The sequence below is a fragment of the Ascaphus truei genome, chromosome 10 (genome assembly GCF_040206685.1).
Source record: "Ascaphus truei isolate aAscTru1 chromosome 10, aAscTru1.hap1, whole genome shotgun sequence".
NCBI classification, from domain to species: domain Eukaryota; kingdom Metazoa; phylum Chordata; class Amphibia; order Anura; family Ascaphidae; genus Ascaphus; species Ascaphus truei.
Genome location: NC_134492.1, coordinates 20,654,735 through 20,682,718, shown reverse-complemented (window position 1 = coordinate 20,682,718; position 27,984 = coordinate 20,654,735). Strand labels below are relative to the sequence as shown.

Here is a 27,984-nt window from a genome sequence, read left to right as displayed (position 1 = left end):
AAGCACACTTTCGTTTGGCAAACTGATGCAAAATATTTATTCCAAGTTATTTGTTGCTGTGGTGACATCGCCCTCACATACAGATAACCACTGTTTTCTTTCATCTGTAAATAATGTTATCAAAATAATCTTCTGAAATCTTCCCCAAGAATGGTAATTTTTACCCAAATCTTGTTTTATTTTACAATCCACCCTGAATGTCAAGGCTTTGAAAAAAAAAAAAAAAAAAAAAAAAAAAAGAGAAACACTCCAAAAAAACAAAAACAAGGATATTTTACAGCTGCAAATTATTCCCCTTTAAAAAAAAGAAAGAAAAAAAAAGAAGGAAGCCAGGTTGCTCAGTGAGGAGACAAAAGAAGCGCCTGCCAAAACTGTAGCTGTATAACATCTAGATACCCACGTTATCAGAATGAATCGATCACAATTAGAGTTGGAGGTTTATTGTTTCCCGGACAGTGATTGCTTTTAGTGGGTTAAGGTTCCTTTCATTTGAGCCGCTGGTCTTTAGTAGAAGCTTTTCTTTTCAATGATTTGTATGCCCGAGTTGGGGAGTTGTCATAAAAAATATGCCCTCTGTGTCTCCACAACTTGTACAAAACATTTATTTTCTTGTTTCTAGGAAGCATAGAAAGACAAACAAAAGACCCTAAAAAGAAGCACTGAAATTACTCTCCCTTCGCCGCAAAGTATTATACACCTGCTCTGGAAGCGAGGCAGGCTGCTCTGGCAGCAAAGGGCTTAAAACTGAAAACACAATAACGTGTTTTTCATAAAGACCATCTGGAACACGCACGCAACGTAATGCTGTGAACAGAGTAGTTTAGGGGGTGGGAGAGATACGTTCTTCTGCCTCTCGTGAGGCTCAGGATTCGTCGTCTGAAGTGTCTGTGCTGCTCGTCTCGGTGTCGGAGTACTCGTTAGGGTCGGGGGTGAGGGTGCCACGCCAAGTGAAGAGCAGGGCACAGCCACGAGGCTGTCTCAGGAAGCCATTCTGCCTCATGCTGTTCCTTCTCAGCTGTTAGAGAGGACAGGCAGTGAGCACAAACAAAAACCTCACAGCAATTCATTAACACCCGTGTTGTTCAAGCTTAGACCTCAAACAGGCCAGGATTTCAAGAGTTCTCAGTAACACAATTAACCTAGCTCAAATGATAGTCTTTAAGGGCTGAACTTGAACAACCACCCTGTTTTAATAAAAAAAAAAAAAACCTCACTAAAAAAAGGTGCAGAACATGAAATAATGCTATAAATGAACCATGACAAATGGCTGTGTAAATATTTACCCAATACGGCAGAAGCTGACCATTTTTCACAGTTCTCACCGCTTTACATTTTTAGCATGTTGATAAGACTATCTGTTGTACATACAGATGGTCTCATTCCTTGAGACAGGGGGAGTTTAATACTGGAAGAAGGTTGCAAATATCAACCAACCAGTAATGGGGGCAACTCACCCACCTGCTGAGATTTAACTTTGAACTCATGCAGCTCCTCTTCAGTCAATGGGAGGCAATCTTCATCATTCTCCGGAGACTCCTGCCACCCCATCTCTTTTAATAATCTGTAGAGAAGGTAAAAGACACGTTACCCCATTATAAGGCATTGATTAGGTTTACACAATTCAAATGTTCCTAATCCGTCCTCACCTCCAAATGCCGACCTCCTTTTATTCTATTTTACTTTATTGCTTTCTTCTAACTGTTCAAGCCCTAGCCCAGGGGTGGCCAACTCCAGCCCCCAAGGGCCACACACAGGCCATGTATTCGGGATATCCCTGCTTCAGCACAGGTGGCTCAATCAGAATAACAGTCACCTGTGCTGAAGCAGGGATATCCTTAAAATCTGATACCAAAAAAAGGATCAGAAGAACAGCAACTCCTTGAAGAGGCGGAACTCACCAGCCAAAAAATGGGTTAAAAAAAACTTTTATTTAGAATACATGGGAGGAGGAGTTCTTTTGTTTGTGGATGTCATATCTTTTTTATGTAGTCTAAATAAAAGTTATTTTTAACCCATTTTTTGGCTGTTGAGTTCCGCCTCTTCAAGGAGTTGCTGTTCTTCTGATCCTTTTTTTGGTATTGGAGTTTGGGTGGTTCGGAGAGACGCTGTGGAGGGACACTGAACATCTTTAGTGCATTTGCGTGGCTATGAGGAAAGGTGAATCCTTGAGAGTATATTCGAATTCTCTACACTGGACACACTAATTAGATACGGGTTATCAGTGGGAGCTGCAGCAGACTTGCTGTGGAGGTTACACCCCATCTTTGGCATTCTGGTCAGGTATTTGCGGACACATACCCGGTCGCTTACCCCAACATTACCTCTTATATATAGTGCCTACCACTATCTATACTCCTTGTTGTATCAGATTGGAATTAATCATATAATCCCTATAGTCAGTTGACCCCTAGAGCATATAGTCTGTTTTTCTATGTTTGCTTATCCTTAAAACCTGACCTGTTGGTGGCTCTTCAGGACTGGAGTTGGCCACCCTTAGGTTAATTGATCTTTAGGGGTAGATTGTACTTCTAGTTCCGAGCTGTATATTTACCGACTTCCGCTTAGGCGAAAGTCTCAAAGTGATTAATGACACGCCGTTGCAGAGGTTGTATATTTGCAGCAGCAATAAGTCTTTTGCCATTGAGAACAGTTGCATCCTTTTGTTCTCTAGAATGCATGAAATGTACGTGTCCGAAAGACTTGCTTGAAAACGGATATTAATTTTGTTGCATTAATTAAACAGACATGATCTTCAAGTAAAGATTAAAAAGGCATGGATAGAGGGAGAAGTTAGGTAGAGGAGATGACCTCTCATATGCACCTATGCGAGTAAGTTCTGCCAGAAAACCAGCATAAAGAATGAATGAGCTATAACACTGCCTGGCAGACTGGAAATGTCAGCTATAAATTTGACAGCTACACACATGCCAATCATGTCACCTCAAGGTGAATACGTAAACAAAAATGTATAGTGTACACAACGATGTGCAAAGTACATAACCTACATAAACAAGTCCATGCCCCATCACCGCGGACATCAGTCAGAAAGGCAAATGACAGAATGCTGATGTATTAACGGACCAGGGAATCAGAGACATGCAGCTTATTCATTGTGAGGTGGAGCTAATATGGGTAGTGTTACACTAATAAACGTGTCTTGTACTGCTGTAAATACACGGCTGTGTCAGTATGTAAATATTTCAGATCATGTTCCCCCCTTACCTGTGCTCTGCTTCCAGTGAGTACGACAGTCTCTCTCCCCTTTGTTCCTGAGAGCCTGAGATGCCGTTATGATGGCAGCTTCCCTCGATATGCTCTCCCTCTCTGTCATTCAGGTCAGAAGGGCTCTGACCTTCAACCTAAGAAAAGTAACGGTGAGGGTTACTGGTCCCTCAATACATTCTTACAAAAGTTGTGATATTATAGTATCCCCATTATATGGTGTCAATAACAGCATTATTGAGCAAAAAACTTATTGTGGTTAACAAGCCAGTAAGGAGAGCCTAGAATACTACTGCCCACAATGACAATCTTGCAGTTGTATGTGTCCTGGAAAAGCAGCTATTTTCAGTTATGATACTTTTTAATGGGAAAACTAGGCAATTCATCATGGGTGTATAAGACGATACAGAGCTTTTTTTTAGAAGTTCACAGGTCTCCTTTTCTTTAAAATGCACATGGCGAGACCAGCAATATTTAAAAAAGCTGTACGCACTATTTTATAAAGAACTTCATAATAGGCATTACAACTTACAAAATATATCAAGTCCTTACTGATATATTATGGCAGGTGGACCACTCACAAAGTTGCAGAAGACAATTACGCTATAGGGTAACCATCGCCATAATTTAGGAAATAAAAGAAAATGATTCAACAAGTTCAGGATAGTTTGCAGTCGCTAGGGAAAAAGAGGGATCCAAAACAGAATGTCAAACATTCAGCTGAGCCCTGGTCTTACTTCTTCCAGTATGTCACCATCTCTGTCCTCTGTCAGATCCACATCTCGTTCGTCCTTCAGAGCCTTGAGAAACTCGCTCTTCCGGTCGGGGGGGCGCCGGGTCATCCTGGTGAGCCGTGAGATGCTAATCTCCAGCGGTGGTGTAACACTGGCTGTGCCCTGCAGAAAATAAAAAGCAGGAACATGTCCACTATTCTCAAATACAAGGTACTTAAGATTGTAAACTCTTCGGGGCAGGGACTTCCTTTCATGTCTGAAGCGCTTATTCCCATTATGTGTTATATTGTGATGTCATGTGTATTACTGCTTTGAAGCGCTATGGTATCTGGATGGTGCTATATAAAAGATATACATACATTACATGTGTGTGACTCATGCGACTATGAGAACGACAGATTGCCAAACACTTTATTTTCCCCCTGTCCTGGTGCATAGAACAAGTTGCGCAACAGAAATTAAAAAAAAATTATTTCATGATTAATGTATGTAAAAAAATATACCATAGTGAACAAAATGGTTAAGTTTTCTATACAGTTGGACTGTTTCAGCCTCTGTGGACCAGGTTTATGCAAGAACTGCACAATGAGCAGACACTCCTCATGGCACATCTGTAAATACTTAAAGCTGCAGTTCAATCAATATCCTACATGTGTTTTTTTTATAACAGTTCTGTACTATGAGAAAATACTTGTAGCATTAAACACCTCCCTCCCACCCCCAAAAAAATAAATTTTAAAGACATTTTTAATGTTTCTAATGTAGGAAGCATTTTTGTTTCTATAGAAATCATTTCCAAAGTCACAGCCCCTTCCCCTTCTGATAGGCTCTGGTTCTTTAGCCCCACCCTCTCTCTAGCAGTGCACCAATTGTATCTAGTAACTGCCCAGAACATGATATTGCTGGACTACATTACCCACAATGCTGTGCAAGAACAGAATTATATTACCTATATAACCCTGAGCAAAGCGATCGATTACAGGAGAACGGCTTGATCTGCAGCTTAGCTAATCACTTGTCAGTGTGCAGATTTTATTTTTCCATTCAATATGTGCATCAATACAATTAAACAAAAATTTAAATGGCAGCTTGAACTGCAGCTTTAAAGTAGCAACACCTTTGCAGTTTAATGTAGTATTAGAGAATACTTTCTGCATCCCATGCTTAAAAAAAAAACAAATGTTGATACTGTGCTGTACTGTACTTTGGCTGCTTAGGCCTGGGACCCGCTGCGCTCGTTGGCGCGGGCGGCAATGTAGCGAGTTCCCCACCAGCAGGGGAATCCTCGCGAGTCGGTCCCGGTCCCCACTGGCTGCACAGCTGATCACACGCTGTGGCGCGTCAGCCGCTAGGAGACACCACAGAATGGTGTTTCCTAGCTTCGACGCGTCACGTGGTGTGGCTGTGAGCCAATGGGGAGGGGAGGCTGCGGGAGGAGGAGAGGCTTCGGGGAGCGGGGAGGAGTGTGGAGTGAAAGCAGGTGAGTGCCTGTCTGTATATGTGTGTGCCTGAGTGCCTGTGTGTGTGTGTATGTGTGTGCCTGAGTGCCTGTCTGTGTGTGTGTGTATGTGTGTGCCTGTCTGTGTGCGTGCCTGTCTCTGTCTATGTGTGTGTGTATGAGTGCGTGAGTGCCTGCCTGTGTGTGTGTGTGTGTGTGTGTGTGTGTGTGTGTGTATGTATGTATGTATGAGTGCCTGCGTGTGTGTGTTTTTTTTACTTACCTGCAGCCCGTGGCAGCCCGTGGAGGGAGGGGGGGGAAGAGTAGCGGGTCCCTCCGCTCAAGCCACGCCCCCCCTCCCTGTCAATCCTCCCACCTCCCGCTCCGGCCCCTCACGTCATGGCCACGCCCCCTCACGTCATGGCCGCGCCCCCCCCGACCCGTTTGGCCACGCCCCCCCGCTCCGAGAAAAGCATCCTGTAGACCGCAGATCGCGGTACAGCGAGTTGCATGCGCCGCCGGCAAGCAAGCCAGCCGTGCGGACGTGTGCAACGGGACCTTAGCCTTAGCAACCATTTGGAGAGTCACATACTTTTGAAACAGGGCGACACCTTTTTGAGCTCTACTCTTTGGAAGAAAAGTATCACATTGTAGTGTTTGAAGCAGCAGACGGTCTATTGCCAAAAGCAGGAACAATAATATGTTACATTGGACCTGCAGCATTTCACAGGCTGCAGCAGTCAGAAGCCAGCCATTTCGATAGCCTTGGGAGGCTATCCGACGATCACTCACAAGAGATTGGATCAAACAGCAGCTTAGGTAATTATTTCTCATTAAAGCTACTCACATGCTGCATATAATTTGTGCGTGTATATGCATGTGATGTATATGTGCATATATATGTGTAAGTGTATGTGCGAGTATGTATGTGTGAATAAAGTGTAGCCAGGACTGCTGCTTTCATTGGGAAGAGGTTACTTGCCCCTTACCTCCTTGGGTGAGGAAAAAAGAGGCGCTGGAGCTTGTATTACTGGTTTCGTGGCCGACACCGGGCTGGTGAAGGCAGAATCACGGTTCGAAAAAAACGAGCCAACTTTGGATTCCCGACCATTGGACTTCCAGGGACCAGGCTGCAATAGAGAGGGATGCTGATTTCACTTCTGAATAGTTCTGCATTGTATTAATCTAGTTTGGTCTCCCATCTTCGATGGCCCACGATATGACAGATACTCAAACATAAGACAGTCATTTCCACATTACTTTACAATAACTTTATAAATTAATTACGGGTAATGAAATGGAGCAGTATGTGTGGGTTTCTAAATTACCCGCTACCAAACCATGTAATTATGGGTACAAGAATTCTAGTGTACAACCCCCAAATAAACTCAAAAATACCTTGGACGAAGAGGCTACTGGTTTAGGAACCAGATTTTTGTACATAATCTGTCCAGATAGGTTGGTCCTGTTGCCACCATTTGATAGATGAGTTACTGGAGATGCAAATGCAGCTGAGAAGGCAGACGGATCCTCCTTTGAGATCTTTTTGATGACCAGCATCTTGAAGGGCTGCTTGGCACTAGGAGGATTTTCTATACAAAAAAAAAAAAAAAAGCACCATTAACTGCATGGGAATTCTGCAATCGCTGCACCATCCAGCTTTACTACTATAGAGATTTGCAGATTGTTGCTCAATTGCCAAAACATTTACAATTTTGTTTTAACTACTGGTTGGACCATACATCTTTGTTCAATTACCAGAAAGCAGAAGAATGCATTGTAGGCCTCTGGCACTGAAAGAGTTAAGACTTTTTGCAATATGGGCCAACTGACTAAACTCTTTACTATGATGAGCCAACAGCAACTTCAATTCTAAAAAGGCTACACAAGAACGGATAGCTAGACAGGCTGGGTAAGCAATGCGTTAACACCTAGAAGAGATGATGGATCCTTCACGGTTGCAGAATCCGGTTACATGCTGCCTTACCAAAAACAACGGTTGAGTATTGTAAATGGATTAGTCTTTTCATTACAAATGACATTTCAGCGGTTGATGCTCAAATCTACAACATCAATACACAATGTGTGAACTGGATAACATACCCCAGACTCCTGTAGGGGTACCGGTCTGTTTGTTCTGGATAACCTGGTTGCCGGTCTCAGGATTTAAAGATGGCTGCAATACATACAAACATTAGTTAATAGTGCTGGGCAGTTTATATGCACCAGGTAGCAGATCAAAACGCATATAAAAGCACCGTGCAAACCTTTAGTTGAAATTTCACTTATCGTTAATTTTAGTTCTCCTGGTCCTTCCACTACAGCGCAGGACATGAGATCTATGCCCCACCTCAGGTATGAGGCGCATAATACTCGACAGACCTATAGAAGCCCGTCTACGCTTGTCTCTGGTATGTTTAATAAAGCTTACGATTAACGTATATACAGTGGCGAGAAAACGTTTGTGAATCCCTTAGGATTTTCACATTTCAAACCTAAAATGTCATATAGATCTTAATCTAAGTCCTAATAATAGATAAATATAACCTGAACAAATAACACAAACATGATACTTTTTCAACATTTATCCACATTCAATACCAATGTGTGAAAAAGTATGTGAATCTTTAAATTTAGCACCTGGTGGCGCCCCCTTGAGCAGCAATGACTCAACTAAGAGTTTCCTGTAACTGCTGGTCAGTCTCTCACATCGGTTTTGAGGAATTTGGCCCATTCGTCTTTGCAGAACTGCTACAACTCTGACATTTCAGGGCTTCCTTGCGCGGACAGCTCGCTTCAGGTGCTGACACAATATTTGTATGGGGTTTAGGTTCGGACTTTGACTAGGCCATTCTAAAAAACACAGAATTTCTTTATCTGCAGCCATTCTAGATTCGTGTATGTTTAGGATCATCGTCTTGCTGCCTGACCCTCTTTTGCTTCAGCTCATGGACGGATGGCCTGACATTATCCTCTTCTGATGCAATGCTGAATTCATGGTTGTCAATGAGGGCAAGTCATCCAGGTTCTGAGGCAGAAAAGCAGCCCCAAACCATCACTCCCTGTACCATGCTTGACGTTTGGAATTAGGTTCTTCTGTTAGAACCCAGTTTTTTGGTTTACGCGAAACATAAAACATTTCTCATTGAGGCCAAAAAGTGCTACCTATGACTCGCCTGTCCAGAGAACATTGTTCAAGTAGTCTTGTGGATCATCTATGTGCTCTTCAGCAAACTTCAGACAGACAGCAATGTTCTTTTTGAGAGCACTGGTTTCCTCCAGGCTATCCTTCCATGAACACCATTCTTGTTCAGTCTTTTTCTGATAGATGAGTCTTAACACCCACATTAGCCAAGGCAAGAGTGTCCTGCAGATCCTTGAATGTTACTCTGGGGTCCTTTTTGACCAACGGTCTTGACAGTGGATTGGTGGAGCCCCAAATCCTTAATGGTTTTGTAACCCTTTTCAGTCTGACCATCAATAACTGCTTTTCTGAGGTCCTCAGAGAGTTCTTTTGATTGTGGCATGACGTGTTTCCACACACCAGTATGGTGAAGACCAAACTCAAAGTTTCTGATCTTTATATAGGATGGGGCCTCCCAAACTTACAAGGGAAGATCTACCCAATTACAGTATTTCAACACCTGATCCTAATTATCACCTTTAATTTAGCAGATAAAACCAGGGTTTCACTTTTTTCACATAACCTGACTCTTAATTACTCACTTGTCAAATTCATACATCATTTTGTTTCAAAAGACATGGGGTTAATATAAACCTTATTGGATATTTAAGAAAAGACGTGTTTTGATTCAAGAAGGTTATCATGGAAAAACTATGGAATTTACGTAATCATTGGGATTCACAAACTTTTCCTGGCCACTGTACATAATCATCTCGTAATAAGAAATCATTAGAAGTTTGTTCACAAATGCACCACATAGTCCTTCATTAAACACAATAGGGTGGGAAATACCTATGTGCTGCCACAGAGGTACTAGGAGAGTTTAAAATTAGCGGAAAGAGAAATTTCTGTTTTCTTTCCTGTAACTCCGTGTCAACACATAACGAGGGAAAGACCCAAAGCAGACCCCCCACCACAATAATAGGGTTGGGTAAATTATAATACAGCCAACTGTAGGACCTCCCTCCCAAACACACTACTTCTGATTATTCAGGCATCTATTCGATAATGCTTTGCAAAGGTGTCAAGTGATGACCATATGGTGGCCTTACATAATTGCTCTGCAGACATATCCTATTTTATAACCCAATATTTAGCCATTGCATGTGGAATGAACCTTAAAAAGGCACTTGGGACACCATCCCTGATGCCATGCACGCTTCCATGATTAATCTTTTTGAGCCATCTTGCTATTGTGGCCTTGGAGGCCGATTTAGCCCTTTGTGGTCCTGCAAACAAGATGAAAAGGCTTCACGTTTTTATAAACACCTCTGTTCTAGAAATTTATGTCATCAATACTCTCACAACATCCAAAATATGCAAAGACTGTTCCTTTGGATTCTTGGGGTCAGGACAAAAAGATGTAACGACCATCTCCTGATTAATATGAAAACACGAAACCTTGGAATGAAAAAAGCTGAATTCTGAGAACAACCATACCATAGAGAAAAATGCAAAATGGCAGATCACACACCCCAGTTGGCTCACTCTGCATCTAGACAATGTGATGGCCATTAGAAAAATAGATTTTAGCGTTAACCACTTAAAGGATACGGATTGTAATGGTTCAAAAGGAGACTGCGGAATTTGAATTAAATTTGGATCCCATGGGGCAACTGGATCCCTGAACCTGGGACTTATTTTGTCAGTGCATGTGATGAATTTCTGAATGTACCCCAATTTGGCAAGTGGCTCTTGGGGGAAGAGGAAAAAAATTAAATAAAAACCCCACCTTCCTAATTCTGACACCTGATTACTTAGGAAGGAGTGGCTGATGCCCTGCTCAAAGACTTCTTGCAGAAAATACAGGATATTAAACGTTGAGGCCGATTCAGGAATTGCGGTTCCTAGTTCACCATAACTTAAAGATCCTTCAAATTAAAATAGATTGTCTGTTTACTGGATTTCTGGCCTTGATCAGAGTATCCGGTCCCTTGATGTAAAAAAACCAAGGCAAATTAGGTTTACCCCCTCAGACTCCAGGCCATCAAATGCAATATTTTCAACCATGGATGGAGAATTGGCCCTTATGTTAGATGTTACGGCATAATCGGGAGCGTCTATGTTGCTTCTCAAAGACATTTTCATCAGGTCTCTAAACCATGGTCTTCTTTGCTATACCGGGGTGACAATTACCTCTAGTTTTTGTCAAGTAAACAAAACGGAGGGTTGAACCTCGAGGCTCTGGTGCTCTATCAGTACCAATGACAAATAACAAAAAGCAACAAAGTATCTTCTCTTGTTCCCATCAGTTGTGACAGCGTGTACAAGACTTGTAATGCAATTGCAGGCTTCTGTAGATTGTAGTATCTAAGTGGACTAGCTAGGGTGGGGGCTAACAAGTAATGAGCTGAACCGGAGTGGTCCTGGATGCGCCGTAGAGCGCATCCCATGAAAGAACGCCGAAGCTCAAATAAGCTTCCCTCACAACACCCTATTTATAAATCAGCTGGCAAGAACTCACGAGATGATCTCCATGTCCGCCCAGTATGCTGCATGGTCAATTGAAAGCTCAAGAACAGCTGAATCGGCGTGCTCCAGCCGGTGTGTTGGGAGTAGGTAAAATTGAAAAAAAAAAAAAAAAAAAAATGGCGGTCACTGCTCTCCGATCATAGGAACAAACCAAGCGCAATTAATAATAAAAATAAAAAATGTTTATCAAAATAGACACCCATAAAACAAAAAACGGTTCCTCTGACACGTTTCATCCCTGCAAAGGGACATTATCTTTGCGGGGATGAAACGCGTCACAGGAACCCTTTTTTTGCTTTGGGGATGTCTATTTTGATTCAATGAACATTTTTTATTTTTTATTAATTGCGCTTGGTTTGTTCCTATGATCAGAGAGCAGTGACCGCCATTTTTTTCAATTTTACCTACCTCTAGTTTTTGAACCTTTATTTTTTCCAAAATCTTCTGGATCAGTAGATTTGGTTGAGACAGACTAGCGGATTACGATCCAATGCTAGGGCGTCTACTCCAGGTGTCTACATCTTGAGACGAATGTCTGGCATTTGGTGTCAAATCTTGTTGCATCAAAACCATTGATGGTTCTGTCCATTTGCATACAATCTGCTGGAATATCTATTGATCCAGTGACCATTCTCCCGGGATGCATTTCGGAGTAATTTTTTACATTTTTTTTGCCTTTCAGGCCTACTTAAGGGGTTAATGTTTTACCCCGAAATGCTCTGCGTTTTTCTAATGGTGTAAACACCCCCCCCCACAAAAGTCACTTAAAAAATATTTGTCACAATGCTTGTGCTTGCAATGCAGCATTCTTCTTTGTCGAGAAATACTTCAACCCGATATATGAGAATGTTGCAAAGAAGCAACATTGTATGAAGGTGGCAAGCTTTACCAACAACTCTACCTCGACATCTTGCCCCGTATTTACTTAGTGGTACTATTCCATAAGACACCCTCCAAGCCCATTATGGTGAAAGGGCCATGAGGTGTCTTCTGGGGCTGAAGGGTGCTTTTTGCCATAGCACCACTGAGTGAATCTGCCCCCATTTTTTTTTGTAGTCTTCAACTTACAAAGTCCTCTTCTTCAAACTGCAGCTTCTTTCTTTCCGCGTTCTTTTCCTCTCTGGTCTCGGGCGGCTGTTTTTCCTGCAGGGTGGGGTTTTTACGAGATAGGGTGCCGCTGTTTCGATGGCGATGGCCAGCATTCCCTGCCCCGTTGCTGCCGCTTCCACCTCGGTGCATGGCACCATCCTGCCCACGTGACCCTCCGTGCCAACCAGGCTGCCCTCCAAGGTTTGTGCCTTTGGAGACCCCCGAATCCACTGAATCGTGACGCAGAAGGGAAGGCTGGTGCCAGGAATCTGAGAGAAAGCCGAACGTAACAGGAATGAACCAAACATGGCAAACCACAGCGTGATTGCAACGCTTATTATTTTGGCCAAATTATAAAAGCTCTATAAAAATAAATAACAAACGTGAACAGATAATTAAAATAAAGTTCATATTTGCACTGTTTAAAAAACTGGGGTAAAGCAATTTGTTAGTTATATTGCTACGAACTGCAAATATAAAATATGTATATGGAAGCAGAGAATACAGTTCCATCGGAAACAAAATTATGAAAAGCATCAATTCACATATTTTCTGTTTTCCTTCTCTTAAAGATTTTAAAGAGTGTAAAAATCTGGGTTTTACATCCATCCATATAAGCAACCAACATGTTTTCTAAATAAAATACCCAAATCAAAGTCAAAGCAATCATGCGGATATGTGGAAATCAATTCAATAAAAACAAGGGGAAATAGAAGTGACAATGTTCGAGCGCGACATGTCAGGATTTCCTCTCCCTCGTTACCTCCTGTGGTGCGGAGAGGCCCATTGTTGAAGAATCCATCAGAAGAGTTGTGTCTCCGGCGACTCACCCCCAAACGACCCTCGCCCCTAGGAAGGTGCTCTCCATGTCTCTCAACAACGCCCGTGGAGGACTTAAAGGAAGAGAGATCAAAAGTAGAAATCGTACTGATTTTCTGACGAAGTATAAGATTACACACATACACATGGTCTCAAATACCTTGATTTAACAGATCAACAATGCCATTAGTTACATTTGGTCCCATTTAGGACTGAACAGTCAGGCTGGACCTACAACAAACCCAGCTTTGAAGAGGCTGAGAATGTAATTGATGAAAATCATGATACAAATACATCAATTAGACTTGTGTGGAAATACCAATGCCATACCTTGGTGGACTGCGGTGTAGAGAAGTTAAGCCAAGCAGGAACAAAGTCATGCTGCGCCATTTAGGTCCTGAGTGTCCTATCAGTGAAGCGAGGCATTAATCCTCATGGCCAAGGCAGGGTCTGCTGGAAGACAGATACCCCCAACTTCATTCAACAGAAAAAGTGGTATAACTAATTATTTCCATCTTGGGCTCCGATACAGTAGACTGAAGATCTTTTCCCTGTGCTGGAGAAGACTTCAGCTCCATCGGAATGGGCCTATATTATATTTACAGCATGATTAAGACCGCGTCACTGCATACGGATTAAGAATATTCCAAATAATGGCTTCTACATGCAGAAGAATCGTTGAATTGTTTATGAAAGAAGCATGCCATTTTACCTTTTCACTCTAAAATCTTAGCGTACATCCAACATCAGAAATAAAACATTAAATGTTCAGAGACTTGCAAAATACTGCAATTCAGAGGGAAGCTAAACAGATGTTATGCCTCGGTCTTAAGATCAACACAAAAGGGGCTTCCATCCGGTCTAGGACTCAACCCGCCGCCAGCAACATCGCCGTTAAGGGCAAGTGCCTAAACACCCTACCTTAAAATAACCCCCTACCCCAACCACAAAAATCCATTAAATTAACCCCGACCGTAAACAGTAATTAAACTTAGAAGTGGCCGGCGGCGGGGACTCCAGCGGCAGATCGGCTGCATGGGAGTCGCGGCAAAGTGCCGGCGGCCATTTGGTCGCAGCAAAAAATAGCTGGAAATAGCTATAGTTGTTGATAAAAAGATCACCAATGTGTGTCGGGAAATGCTGTCTGGTAACTGAGTGGGGTAAAAATAAACTATTCAACAAGTTCATAAAATAAGAGTGATGACCGTAGATTAATAAGTAGCACGTAGCAACAAGCGGTAGTATGTAACTTCGGTACAACAGTAAAAATTAAAGCTGTAGTACGGTTGATAGAGTAGCATATTTTTTTTTAATCAACATCTTTAGCTGTATCCAAGGGTCATTCCCCAGGGCCCATCGCAGCTATATTGATAGCCTATTATATAGGACTCGTCAGTGGTTGTGTATTGATTAAGGGACTTGCTTCTTCTGCCCCTCTGCAGGGTTTCCTTCCCTATTTGCTAAACATTTTCAAATCATATATTTCATAGGGTGCAATAAATAAAACACAAAAGGTGATTAAAAAAACCAGCAACAAATTACTTACCCTCACTTTGGACTCTGTGGGCAGCTCCTTCCAGTTTTGTGGGATGGTGAGGGGGTCTCTATATTTTTTGTATCTAGAGGAGATAGCCCCTCAAAAAGTTTGGGAGGGTTAATGCCTTATTTCTACATGCCAGCGAGCTCTTTCAAGCTCCCGTCCCTCAAGTGCTCATTCTCTCTGTTTTTGCTACCTAAACTAAAAAAAAAAAAACAAAAAAAAAAAAAGGGGGCTCCAAAAACAGACAGCTCACATCGGGAAAAATGGAGAGCAAAAAAGTAGGAATAATAATACAAAATAAATCCCCAAAACACCACGTTCACCTCATTAAACAGATTTCCGTATTACTTTTAAGTCAACATGGAATGGTGTTGGGGGTTATCAGTGTGCCCATTCAACTTTTGCCAAGTAATTAGGGGTTTACAGCAAGCGGTCCACTAGAAGCCCACACCTGTTGTGCCAAACCTCCAATACGCCTATTTGGTGCCCTCATTAATTTAAAAAAAGGTGAAGACAACCAGAATCCAACGGAACCTAAAACCTACAAAATCTAAGAGGTATTTCCACAAAGCACCTTAACCTTCATCTACACAAAGGCAGCTAGGAAGAGAGTTCCATTGTCACAAGATACAACTTCAAGCAAAATTACAGCAACCAAGACTGGATAATGAGGTTTCTCACATCACTGCCTCGCAATGGCAAGGTTTGCAAGTGGCGGCAAATGGAAAGTTTGTACGCAAACACGTATGTGGAGGCCTGGGAAGGGTGACTGATCCTGCAGAGAATTAACTATTCTCTGATTGAAAAAAAGAATAGCTGGTCCCCCATCTCACATGGCACTTTTTGAGTGTTGACTTGTCTTCCATAGAAAGAAATGCAACAGCAATCACTGCAAATAGAAGAAAAACAATATTACATTTCCCCGGAGTAAAAGGCAATGCCGCACAATTGTAACAGACGTTTCATTTCACACACAGGAACGGGCCCCTATCAAAGTTTGTATAAGCAAGGACACTGCTAGACCTATGTTAATTGCAACACTTATTTGTAGAGCATGAATACATAAACAGCTTACACACCATATATTTTGCATCAGATCCTAGGAGATAACCAGAATTATTCACTGGAATACAGTGAACAGCTGCAGTGACTAGGAGTTCTTCACCAAGTGACTTGCTGATATCACAAAGCTACTAGTGGACCTTAATTCATGGTTTCTACCTTTAAGGCAAAAGTATCCTCTTCAGATAAAACTCGGACGCTTAATCTAGGCCAACTCCCCTATTTTAGGAAAATCTAGAACTTAAATGACAAATAGATCCTTCACTGGGATGTGATTTACCACTTTGAAATGAAACTTTGTAACAAAGTTGGACTCAGTGTCCAACAGAACAATAAAATTAAAAAAAGTGTGGAAAAAGCACAATACAGGTTATCTTCGCTATCCGACGGTCCGTTAGCCGTTGAACAGATTATTTGACGTCAGATAACGCATTCTGTTTAATGCATTATCCGACATCGGAACGGATTATCCGCGGCTTTGCCTGGATCTGCAATCCGACGGTCTGAAATTCTACGGCGGTTTGAGGGGGCGGGTTCCGGCAGATAACCGACGACCGCCTGTATGAGATAACTGCTGAACAAAGATCAAGGTGGGGACACAAGCGTGCCTGTAACCGGTGAGTATAAGCTATAAAACAAGTCTTCAAAATTGTTAGACACTTATCACTCCACTAAAAAATAGCTTTTCATATGCAAATAGTTATTTTTGTTATATCAGCAAGGTGAAGGGCAGGTACGGATTGTTAATTAAAACTGGATGGGAGACCAAGTGCAATTCAGGTCACATAAAAAGTACAATGATAACCACAGTACACAAAACATCCAGAACCAATATCCACCACCGTCACAAGTAGTGAGGGGTATTGCAGATTTGGTTAGACCTCGCTTTATATTAGAATAAGCGACATATGTATTTATTAGCAGATAAAAAATGGATTCATTTTGAAGAGATTATTCTGCTCACAAAAAGGAGAAATAGCAAAATATTGGCTTGTAACATTGTCCCCACTTGCGGTTACAAGATACTCCAACAACATTCTTACTTTAACGTGTGCGTGCATACAGCAAAAAGCATTACAAACAGCACAATCTCCAAAAGCTATGAAACCTCATTTAAAAACAGAAAGTAGATAATTAGGTATGTGCTTTTACAAAAAGTGGTAGATAAGTAGAATGAAGCAGAAAATAAAATAAAAGTGTTATTGAACATTGTCACAACTTTTCAGCTTCACAAACCACCAAGGCTTATGTGTTTACAGTATTAGTAGCCGGTTCACGCTCTGTCCTGCTGTTCTGATCACCCAGATTTATAAATCACGTATGTGTAATTAGGTGCAACGCCTTCCGTTTTTGTTAACACACGGTACAGCAATTGTAATACAGATTGCAAAATGCGTCAAATAATTTAAAAGTGCAACCCTTCCAAAAACAAACAAGATATGAAAGACGGGACGATACAAGCTCACTTTTAATTCAAAGTAATGTAAATATACAGTATATGGTACAGATCGAATAAATGCTTGAAAGATGTTTAAATAAGAATGTAAGTCTTTAAATGTGCCTAAAATAACATTGCAATAAGCTTGTGGCTCTTCTACTCCTAAAAGTTTTCTGATCTAGCCCCTTTGGCGAACTATTTGAAGAGCCCTGCTCAAAATTACCAACCACTAAAGCATGATTGGGAAGAAAAAGGATACATTTAAAATAAATGTTCGTATGGCGAGAGACCTCTGGCAAGAGTAGAACGGGCACTCACAATTATAAGCTTAGTAAAATATTGTATTCATTTTTGCGGTTAATACAACACAGGACAAGTGTAATCTCCTCTGTTATCAAATACCAGACAGTGTGAAAACCTATCATTCTAAGATTGCAAATCCCAGCTAAATCTTGCCAGATGTTATTTGAAATGGATTAATAGAAGTCACAAGCTCGTTTGACAAATCAGCAGTGCTGGGGAAAGCATTACCAAACACACACAGGCAAATGTGGAAGTTTACACGTGGAAGTTGCAAGGATAACATAAATTGACTGGTTTTATGTTCTTCACATGCTCGTTCTTCCCAAAAATTGGGATGCCCCACAACTAATAGCAAGCAAGCTCCCCAGAGAAAATATGTAATCTACAATAGTGCTCCAAAAAAAACAAAGTTAATCAATGGCAGCAACTTGTTTTTTTTTTAACCTGAAAAATCTAAGTACATAATGTGTTAAATACTGGCTATGCACCACTTTAACCCTGGCTGTGCTGAAAAGCGGTGTAATGCGGCCGGCATATGCTTATAGGAGGTCCATGTTAATATAAACATGCAGCAAAAAGTGAAACTGTGTGCTCATTGCATGTCATTTCCCAGAATCCCTAGCTGCAGAAGAAGCATTGTATGCTAAGAGATAATGGTGAAAAGCAGGGTTACGTGTGAATGTGCTCACAAGTGATATTTGTATTTACTTAAACTTTTTCAGTAGTCACAAACTGCTTTCTACGGTTTTTACACTCGTTACCCGCTCTCTGGTGTAGTACCAAGGTTTGTAAAGAGTAGTAAAACCTGCAGTGCACATTTTCTTTGTTTATTAATTATGAAGCCATCAGAACCAGATAAGACTAGAAACAGAGAACGCGGTAATGTTAAATATTTTTTGACAGCAATGACATAAGTAAAACTTGCACTCAGTGCGACGAAAGCATTCTTTTTTTTAGAAAGCCAACTGTTTTACGGTTTGCCCTGTATAAGGGACTGGGGCCCTTTACACGAGGCTCCTCCAGCCTGCTCGCTCTTTACAATGTATTTTTTTCGTGATAAGCTCAGGAACCAATTTAAAATTAAAATGATAAACTTGAATTACAAGTTTGAAAATGTTGGCACAGTTTGCTCTCTGTAGAGTTAGGTATTCATAATGCAAACAGCTGCTGACAATGCCAGCACACGCACACAACTTTTGGCCATCTCTGACCCCGAGAGATGATCCAAAATGAATTCAATAAGTTGGACGAAGCAATGCGGGATATGTAAGTGAGAACGATTCTCAAAAAGCAGACTGTGGTTCACACTCAAGCTAGAATAAAAATTTTGCAAAGCAACAAGGAGTGCCTCTTGCCCGGCATCTTGTTGGACAGCTTTAAACCTGTGTTGTGCCAGCGAGCCCCGAGGTTAACACAGGCATTTTTATTCTTTACCATTTTTGTTTCAGGTGCAACAACGGATTTCAGTGAAGCTATCATTAGTTAGGGCCATGACAGACAAACTAGACATTTACCTATATTAAAGCAAAGCTGGAGAAGCAGACACAATATTTGCTCACTACTTCATTGCACAGTTTACTCTTTCTTCAGTAGGCAGCTACTTCAAAGGTAATGTCGATACTTGGCAATACCTTTAGTTGGGTTTATTAACATAAAAATGTAAGACTCCCAGACAGGTAGACTTATGTTTGCACTGCTGGATTAAAATGTAGGTAGTTTAATTTTTTTTTTTAAAGCAGAATTTTTCTTTAATGTATGCCAATGCCAATATAACCAGCCTCACTCACACCGGTGAGACTCAAAAGGTCAAAACAGCTGTCTGAGTAAGTTTACACTTTAACCCAGCCTGTGCAATGCAGCAGGCATAAGCTTATGGTGTCTATGTAAAAATGGATTTGAAGCAAAAATTGACAATGTGTGCTGGTTTGCATGTAATTTCCCAGAACCCCTAGCTGCAGTGTAAGCACTGTATGCTAGGAGACACTGGGGAAAAGCAGGGTTGCAGACCTGTCTGAGACATGTGAATGTGCTCACAAGTGATATTTTTATTTGCTGTACAGTGGAGGTTTTTTAGTATTTTTTTCTACCCATCATAACTTAATGTGTGGTTTATTGTATGATAAATTCATCAGAAAAATAATCCTCTGTTTAATTCCTAACATATGAAAACCTGTTCAGTCTCATGAATTACAACAGCGTCACTGGTGATTCAAATCTACTTGTTTTGAATTGCAACTTCACACTTATTGTGATATAAAAATATACTTTTTGAATGCCCATTAATATAAATGGAGTTTAAATAAGTGGATATTGCAACTAACACCATATTATAATGCAGCTATCTTGGGGAAGAATTCAGCCGAATTGACAAAGAAATATAGCCATAAGTTTCACTTAGGGTTATAAAAAAAATTAAGGCTTTTTCCCTCTCTGTAAACCGAAAGCTGCTCCAGATAAGGAGCGCTATCTGCTTCTACCATGTCTAAAGCTTTAAATAACAACCGTGAGTCTGCCTTTAAATAGCGTAGTAAGGCAGAGGGATATTTCATTGCATAAAACAGTCAAAGGAATTCGGGAGCCATCCCAAAAATTATATAAATAACCATCGTCCCAGACTTACAAACTGTGCCAAAATGGCTTTCAGAAAGGAAAGTGTTAAACTAGTCCATGGAAGATCCCAAGTATAGAAACACTTTACAGTAAAGAAGTGCCTGTTACAAGTTACAGAGGCACATGTGGCTGTTTTAAAGCTCCCATGCATATACACCCAGCTTGCAAGGGTTGTGGAAATATGAAACAAGCAGTTTTCTAAAGAAAAGACTACTGTACTTTAGTATGAGGTGATATTACCTTTTTCAATTGGACTAACAATTGATATTATAAGACGAGCTTTCGAGGGTTCTCTCTTCCTCAGGACAAGCAACACTAATTTACAAAAAGATTCCATTAGTTTAACGCAGATGTAAAACCCAAGATAATCCGAAGGCAGATAAGGGGCAATGGCAGAGGGGATAGTAAATAAATAGACAGGGCAATAAACGCAACTTGACTAAAACGGCAATTCCTATTTAACTAAAACGATAACGACTGCCACGAACTATGAAAAACAAAAATACTGAGTACATGCACAAAAAAGCACAACCCTAGCTGATAGTGAGAGAAAGAAGGGCATGTATCATAATGTCAGTTTGTAACACACCACAATGAGTGATTATATATGGAATGGTTTTTCATTGCAGCCTTGTCTAATCCGCACAAGAAAAACTTTATTCTATTCCCTGGGAGAGCCAGTGTTAGGTTGGAATGTACATTCTCTATTAAAACACAAGTTGTGCAAGTGTCACATGTGAAGAAGAAGGACCACTCTAAAGGAAACTGCTAAAACACACCCAATTTGGTAAATTCCTTCATATATGGGAAGACTCGTTCACTTCTAGAAAGATCAAGTAATATAGCAAAGAATCAACATCTGTTTCATTAATCGATTTACAGAGGGGAAGCAGGCACACGGTCTTATGCATACTAATTTATTGTGCCAAAGATTCCAACGCTTCGGCAGCATATAACTGCCTTTTTCAAGGAGAATGCCCTCTCTTTGGCACAATAAATTTGTATGCATAGGACAGTGTGCCTGCTTCCCCTCTTTGTATGTGTATATTTCGGGATCTCTGGACCTCCCTGGACCAAGCGCACCGGCAGTTAAGTACCCTTCTGATATCACAGAATGCGTGTACTCCTCTCTTACTGTATAGCATTAATCGATTTTTGTAGTTATCACATGAAATTTTTAATCCCGAATCTCAGCTACACTTTGTCGCTTAAAATAATTCTACAGAGAACCCATTGATTTTATCCTTCCCAAACATGCGATGGTTACCATTCCAAAGGTAGCATTATTATTTTTTTACTAGGAGAATGTCATTTCATTTAAAGTTAAGTCATTATGCAGAGTATGCATTTTAAGACCTTGCCATATCAAGGGTAGATGACTTACCTTAATTAATATTTTACTTTATGTCCAACTCAAAGGGAAAGATCAGGCTGGATATTCAATAGTGTGCTTTTTTTTTAGTGTTCCAGGAAAATTATATTTTCTCTCATCTGGGCACAAACACTACTTTTTGTGTTTAACGTTTTTCAGTGTACTCCTATATATAATTACATCACATTCCTTATTACAGATCTGTTGTAAAATATCAGAGGGTGAAAAAGCACCTAACAGCCCAAGAGGCAGTAATTATAGAAAAGCTAACTACTGCATGATTTGCCTCTGGTAAAATGAAAGCAAAAGCACTTTTATCTATAAAAGCAGTACATTCAGCATCCAATTACTCTGGAGAAATAGTTTTGTTTTAAAACAAACAGATCTACCACGTGAAGGAACTGAAGCGGCTTTGAGTAACAGTATTTCCCACAGAGCGGGGGGGGTGTGCCCTCCAAGACACCAATATTCATATATATCAAAATTACCAACAACATTGTTTGGATTTATGGCAGACAATCTATGGAGAGCAGTGGGCAGCCAAAGTAGCATGCGATGCTCCAAGCAGATGTCAGATGCATTTTTTTATATTCTTTTGGAAAGCAGTGTTATCATGTGTTCATGCTTTCCTTGAAAAGAAAGCCTCAAAAACACAACAATAACACGAGGGGGGAGGGAAGACAGTCTTGTGGCTTCCAGCCAAAGTATGAGACACTGAGCCTTGAACTGGAAGCTCTTCTGTGCAGGGCTCTCATTACCAGGAATGTCTGACTGTGTGGAGGCCACCTGTATGTCATGGCCATGTACTCTAAAGAGCTACAATTCAAACTAAAGCCCAACAATAGCAATCTCACAAAATGAATCCAAAAACAGTTTCTGACCAGTAACAGATATGAAAGAATTATACATTTTATAACCGTGCCTCAGGTTCATAAAAGAAGATGGAAAGCTGTCCAGGGCAGGGACAGACAGCCGATGTAATAATAATAATAAAAAAAAAAAATATATATATATATATATATATATATACATATATATACAGTGTTTGACAAACCTATACATTTGCTCGCCCCGGGCGAGTGGATTTAACCCCCGGGCGAGTAAATATTGGCCCAAGCAGCACACGTTTGGTACTAGGTGGCGAGTAGATTTTTTTGTGTGGCGAGTAGATTTCTTGGTGATTTGTCAACCAATATATATATATATATATATATATATATATATATATATATATATATATATATATATATATATATATATATAAAATTTACCAATTCTGAAGGACACAACGTGCGAAAAATAAACATATACCTATTGCAAGAATTATCATAGGATTCCGGAATAAGATGCCAATGAGAAGCATATGGAGTTCGGGGACAGTATAATATATAGATATATATATACTTGAAAGGACTATTTTATTTGTTAGCCCCGTTCCCAGTGCGTTAACCGTGCAAATTGTGTTACATTGTGTGTATGTCTTTTCCTGAAATAAATTACACATTTATTTTACCTTCTTGCTTTGCTCAATCATATGATCCCGGTATAAAAAGGTATTGATAAACCTGGCCTCCCGTGACAGGCTTATATTAAAACACACACACACACACACTAACTATATATTATCTATATCATGCAACCCCATTAATATGAACAACATGCCATACAAGTATTCCAACAGGAATAAGTGTCAACATGAGGGCCACCCAGCGGCCCCCAGCACCCCCGCGGGGGAGGAGCAGTCCCCCTGGGGTAACCCAGCCATGCTGGCCTGGGGCAGAGGCAGGACACGCAGCGGGTGCCTTATTGCAGCCTATGCCACGTGACTGCCACACACCCCTCTCTCTCCCCCCGGCGGATACAGACACGGCGTCCCTCCTCACACGGTGCGTGGGAGCAGAGCACGCGGGCGGCGCAAACTCTCACCCTATGCGGGTCTCACGGTCCGGAGGGGGGGGTGTCTGTCACTCAGCGTCTCCGTGTTGTTTGTGCGCCTCGGGATCCGCTTCCTGCTCCTCACAAACCATAACAAAGCGCGCACCAAAATGGCGGAGCCCAGGAGCACGGCCATAGAGACGGAGGCGAAGTCCAGAGGGGCAGGGTCCCGCCCCTCTGTGGTAGTCTCCCGCTGCAGCGCCCTCTTGCGGATGGCGACCCAGGCTGCTTTGTTCTCTATGACAACCAGCGACGTAAACAAACCAGCCATGTTGTGGCTGGCAACGCACCTATTTAAGAGTACATTTCCTGCAAGAGGAATGCGTCGTTAGGTTCCCCACATTGCGCATGGCACCACCTGCCTTACCTCGTCTTATCTATACGTGATGATCGCCATCTTGTGAATGGCATCACCTTTCGCAACATGTTTTTTTGCGGCATGTTTGGTTTGTGACGTTAAACCGCCAGCAACTGACATAGATATCAACAAAGCCGAAGCAGATCATACATGAAATACCAAGGGCTTCTTCACGTGTGTGTGAAAAAAACATGAACAACAAAAGCAATTCTAGATCCAATATAATGCAGTTTGGAGGTGACTGCTCTTCCAAAATGTGTCCTCTCTCCCGTCACCAAATCAACAGGCTGCGCAACATATTTATTTACCAGTGTATCGCCAATGAGGGAGGAACTAAAGTATTCGTTGTGTGTACCCGGGGGGGACTGTGGGAAGCGGAGCACAAGCTGGGAGTGACCTCTCCCAAGCACACGAGATGAGGGGGTGAAGGTTTGTGCATCAGTATACAGGTATGTTGAGTGCTCACATTCATAATCACAGGGTTCTGTGCAGAGGGGCCACAGGCAGTGGGATAACCCCCCTATAACGCGGGCAGCCCCCTTTACAACACATGAAAAATAAATGTTATTTTACCAATACCACCTTATGTGTTTTGGGATTTACTTTTCTATGCACACATTTTAACTAAGTGGTGATACATCCCCCTATAACGTTGTTGTTTATTTATTGAATTGGTCATTAATATTGAAGCTGCTGTAATTAGATAACATTATTACAAACTGTTAGACTCAGGTACACTTGTTTTTTTTTTAATAGCTACAGAACAGACAAACCAGGTACAGTACCTGCTAAATAGGTAGTTGGAGTATATTGTATGTTTAATAGGGGATGCCCCAAATAAAATCAAACAAGTTTTAATTATTTTAAAAGTCTCACAATTACAATGTTTTCATCCATGTCTCTGAAAGGGAAGGGGGGGTGATTGTCAGTCTAGTTTGCTCCACTCCAATGCGAAGGTTTTATTTACTCCCCTCCTTGGTATAAAGCCATTTATGAAATTAAACAGCATAATAGAAGAAATAAGGGTAGTTAAACCTATGCTAAAACCCTGAGTTACAACATATACACACATTTCTAGGCCAAACTTTTTTTAAAGTATATAAAATACATCTTTTTTTTTTTTTACAGCCACCTATAACTTATTATATTAAACACAACTGCTATTCGCTATGAAATGCCACTTATGTTTATTTCAAAATTTGTATATAAAGAACACGGACCAAAGCTATATAAACAATGCACTCAAATGAATACAGCCCACACAACTTGAAAAGAAAATGGGCACTCTTCAAAATGTGACGTCACATATGGGATCTTCAGCTCTTCTCAACTTGCCACTTCTCAGCAGTCTTTATTTTGTCCCCCAAATATATAAATATCCCTGTGTACTTTAGGACTTTGTACAGGTATGTCTTCTGTAATCAAAGCCAAAAAAGGGCACACCAGAAGACTTGGTGAACAAAGCAATAATACAGTTTTAGTGCACAACCAACGTTTCGTTCCTGACTTGGACCGTTGTTAAGATATATAAGTGCTCTGGAATGCTGTTTTTCTTTTTTTTTTTCTTTTCCTTCTTTGATTCTCTGTGCTGGAGAAGAACAGCGCACCCGTGGCAGATACATTGTGAGTGTTTGTATGTGCACCCACGAAAAACGAGTAAGGAGCAGAACATTGTGGTGGTTCTCCACTCATATCCAAGATCTGCGATGAATCAGGCTTTATCTTCCATTCAAATAGCTGGATTTCAGCTTTGTGCCAACATCAAGTATGGCAGCTTTTCACTTACAACCGCTGACATTTTTTAGGCTGGACCAATACACAGTGTTTTAACAGGCAAAGTTTCATTTTCTTTTAACAACCGAGTCTGTGTAGTCATATTGTAAGCTATGTAGACATGATTCCTATTTTGTGGTATACTTGGGTTTACTGTACAAATATGGGTCTTCCTTGCAAAAATATTTTTTCTAGTAAATAAATATACTGTGATATATTTGGCAGATTTGAGTTTGCAGAGATGCTACCCTGCCTCGGACGAAGGTGTGTGCCACTAGCTGTGCAGGTAAGAAAGATATGTAACTGGAAATCTATACATTATTTAGGGGGTATGTTAAAATGTACAATTACTTGGTGAGAATGTCCCTTTGACTCAACTTTGGTTTTACGTGAGCTATTCTGAGAATATTTCACATTTGAACTAATGGGTAATGGTGTCTCGATTTTTCTATGCAGTGAAATGTATTGTATTAAAGGAAATTAGAATATCAACACACAAAACCACTTTAATTTACACACCAACAGATGCCGTTTTTTATATCTGTAAGAGAGCCAGCAGCATTACCACCATTATTATTAGCGTTTATTTGTAAAGTACCAACATATTCCGCAGCGTGGTACAGTGGGGGTCCAGAGATTAGTACGGTTTTATGTTCCAAAGTATGAAGTTTTGTGAGGATGAAGGGAATGAGACAAGTTCACTTAACGATCCACTTCTTTCTCCTCGCAGCTGCATAAGATAAGAGCACCGATGTACCACTTGTATAGACGAAACATCTTTCAATTAACACCTACTGAGTTCTGCACAAAGAGATCCCTGTTTACCTCCTGTAAAGCAATGCTACAGCACACTACATCCCGCCCGAGTTACGCTCTGGGGATACACACCTCGGCCTGCCACCTCAAAAAAAGGAAACTCCAGGAGCCTGAGAAACGAGAGCTGGACCTGCTGCGATATGACATGAGAACTCTTAAAGAGGCCCCGAAACCTGCTCTGTACCTGGGCCTGGCCGGGCTAATCCCCTTCGTTTCTGCACCGCTTCTCATGAGCATTACAACCTGCTACTACCCAGAGGTGGCCTTTGCTCAGGTGGCATATGGAGCCTCCATATTGTCTTTCCTTGGAGGTGCCCGCTGGGGGTTTGCCATTCCAGACAGCAGCCCCGCCAAACCTGACTGGATGAACTTGGCAAACAGCACTGTCCCGGCTCTTTTGGCCTGGGTTGCTTTGCTCTTCAAGGACAATATGACAGAGGCCACGTTGCTGTTGATAATGGGATTAGGGATTGCGCTGCACTATGATCTCGCACTCCTTCCCACTTACCCTTCTTGGTTTAAGGCTCTGCGAGCCATCCTCACCCTAGTAGCAATATTTTCTTTAGTAGCCACTTTACTTATCTCGTGTTCATATCCCCAAAAATCATTGGTTACAAAGGACAATTGATACACTGTTTTAATCTGCGCTCTGCTGTATACATCACTAGCAAGCCTAACCAGAATGGGTTTGGGGCTTTTCTTGGTAAAATATATTTTTCCCAATAGTGTTGGTAAATGATTATTGATAATATGGAAGATGGTTCCACCGATTCTCAATTATACTCTGCTGCTCTAACTGCGCCTGCATAGATTTGCAAACCTGCTGCTCACAGTGCTTCTCAATCCCATTCTAAAGCACCCTCAGCCATAGCAGTAATGAGACAAACAACAACTTATCAATTGTGGCAATGTGCAGGTAATGTGCTTTTGTAAAGCACTCCTTTGGAGCCAGGGCTGCAATCGGAGAGGGGGGGGGGGGGGGAACGCTGGGACAAGTTCCCCGCGGCTGAGTGTGTCCCAGCTGTACTGAGAAATTGGGCACGATAGGCCTCTGCCCTGGCTTATCTCCTGAACAAAGCATCCGATTTTAAAAATAAAAACAGCTGTGGAAAGGCAAATAAGATGCCGCAAAGTAAAAAAAAAATTGCAATTGGTGGGGACTGCTCCTTTAAAATCAATATAGTTTTATAGATTTTACCTAAGACAAAAGGGGCTATGTATAAAGAATCATTAGGTGATGTAAAACATGCACAGAAGAATAGCACGTCTGCACCAATGTTTAAACCCAGTTTTTGTGTTTTACGTTGTGTGTCTGCGACTTTTTCACAAAGAAAAAAATAAATGCTGTCGACGTGGAGTTTTGATGCTGGCTCTGTCGCAAATAACTAAATATGTAATAATTGCAAGCAAGCGCCATTTTTGTGTGTTATACGTGAGCCAACATTCAATTCTTTCTTGGTGTACCTGACAAATGCAAGTAGATGCAAACGGTTCTTAGTGCATTTGTATGCAGGAAAACAACGCACGCCATACACAGAACTAAGAACGTGAATAATAACATACTTACCTATGCAGCTAATGATCTTAGATGGGTAACATTTTTTTGATGCCCCCTTTCAATAAGTTTGTAAAAAAAAAAAGATATAAAAAAACCTGACTGCTGCGTCAGTTAGGTTAACCCGTTCCTTGCCAGAAGGCCTACATGTATTGCAGACTCATCTGGCAGCAAAGAGGTTGACTGCTTCCTTTAGTCTGTACTGTACTTTGTAACTAGTTAAAAATAAACCCACACGCAATCGTGAAATACCAAATATCTAAT

General features: G+C 41.2%; 2 protein-coding genes across 4 annotated transcripts; one reads left to right on the top strand and one right to left on the bottom strand.

Moving 5' to 3' along the window:
- Positions 1-22: 22 nt before the first annotated feature.
- On the bottom strand, positions 23-23,369 carry GPBP1L1 (GC-rich promoter binding protein 1 like 1). Of its 3 annotated transcripts, none has more exons than XM_075616116.1 (12): positions 23,210-23,369; positions 14,505-15,387; positions 13,289-13,411; positions 12,903-13,032; positions 12,119-12,408; positions 7,498-7,570; positions 6,793-6,986; positions 6,384-6,524; positions 3,960-4,118; positions 3,223-3,359; positions 1,455-1,561; positions 23-1,015 (listed from the first exon to the last, which is right to left on the bottom strand). In XM_075616116.1, the coding sequence occupies exons 3-12, from the start codon at positions 13,346-13,348 to the stop codon at positions 918-920; spliced, it is 1,389 nt and encodes a 462-aa protein (XP_075472231.1). In that variant the 5' UTR covers positions 13,349-13,411; positions 14,505-15,387; positions 23,210-23,369; the 3' UTR covers positions 23-917. The 3 variants fall into 3 exon arrangements, with proteins under 3 accessions (XP_075472231.1, XP_075472229.1, XP_075472230.1); XM_075616114.1 differs by having other exon boundaries at positions 1,459-1,561; XM_075616115.1 differs by having other exon boundaries at positions 1,459-1,561; positions 13,289-13,408.
- A 110-nt stretch (positions 23,370-23,479) lies between these two features.
- TMEM69 (transmembrane protein 69) lies at positions 23,480-27,969 on the top strand. The gene is made up of 3 exons (XM_075616119.1): positions 23,480-24,025; positions 25,575-25,635; positions 26,080-27,969. The coding sequence occupies exons 2-3, from the start codon at positions 25,591-25,593 to the stop codon at positions 26,791-26,793; spliced, it is 759 nt and encodes a 252-aa protein (XP_075472234.1). The 5' UTR covers positions 23,480-24,025; positions 25,575-25,590; the 3' UTR covers positions 26,794-27,969.
- Positions 27,970-27,984: the final 15 nt, after the last annotated feature.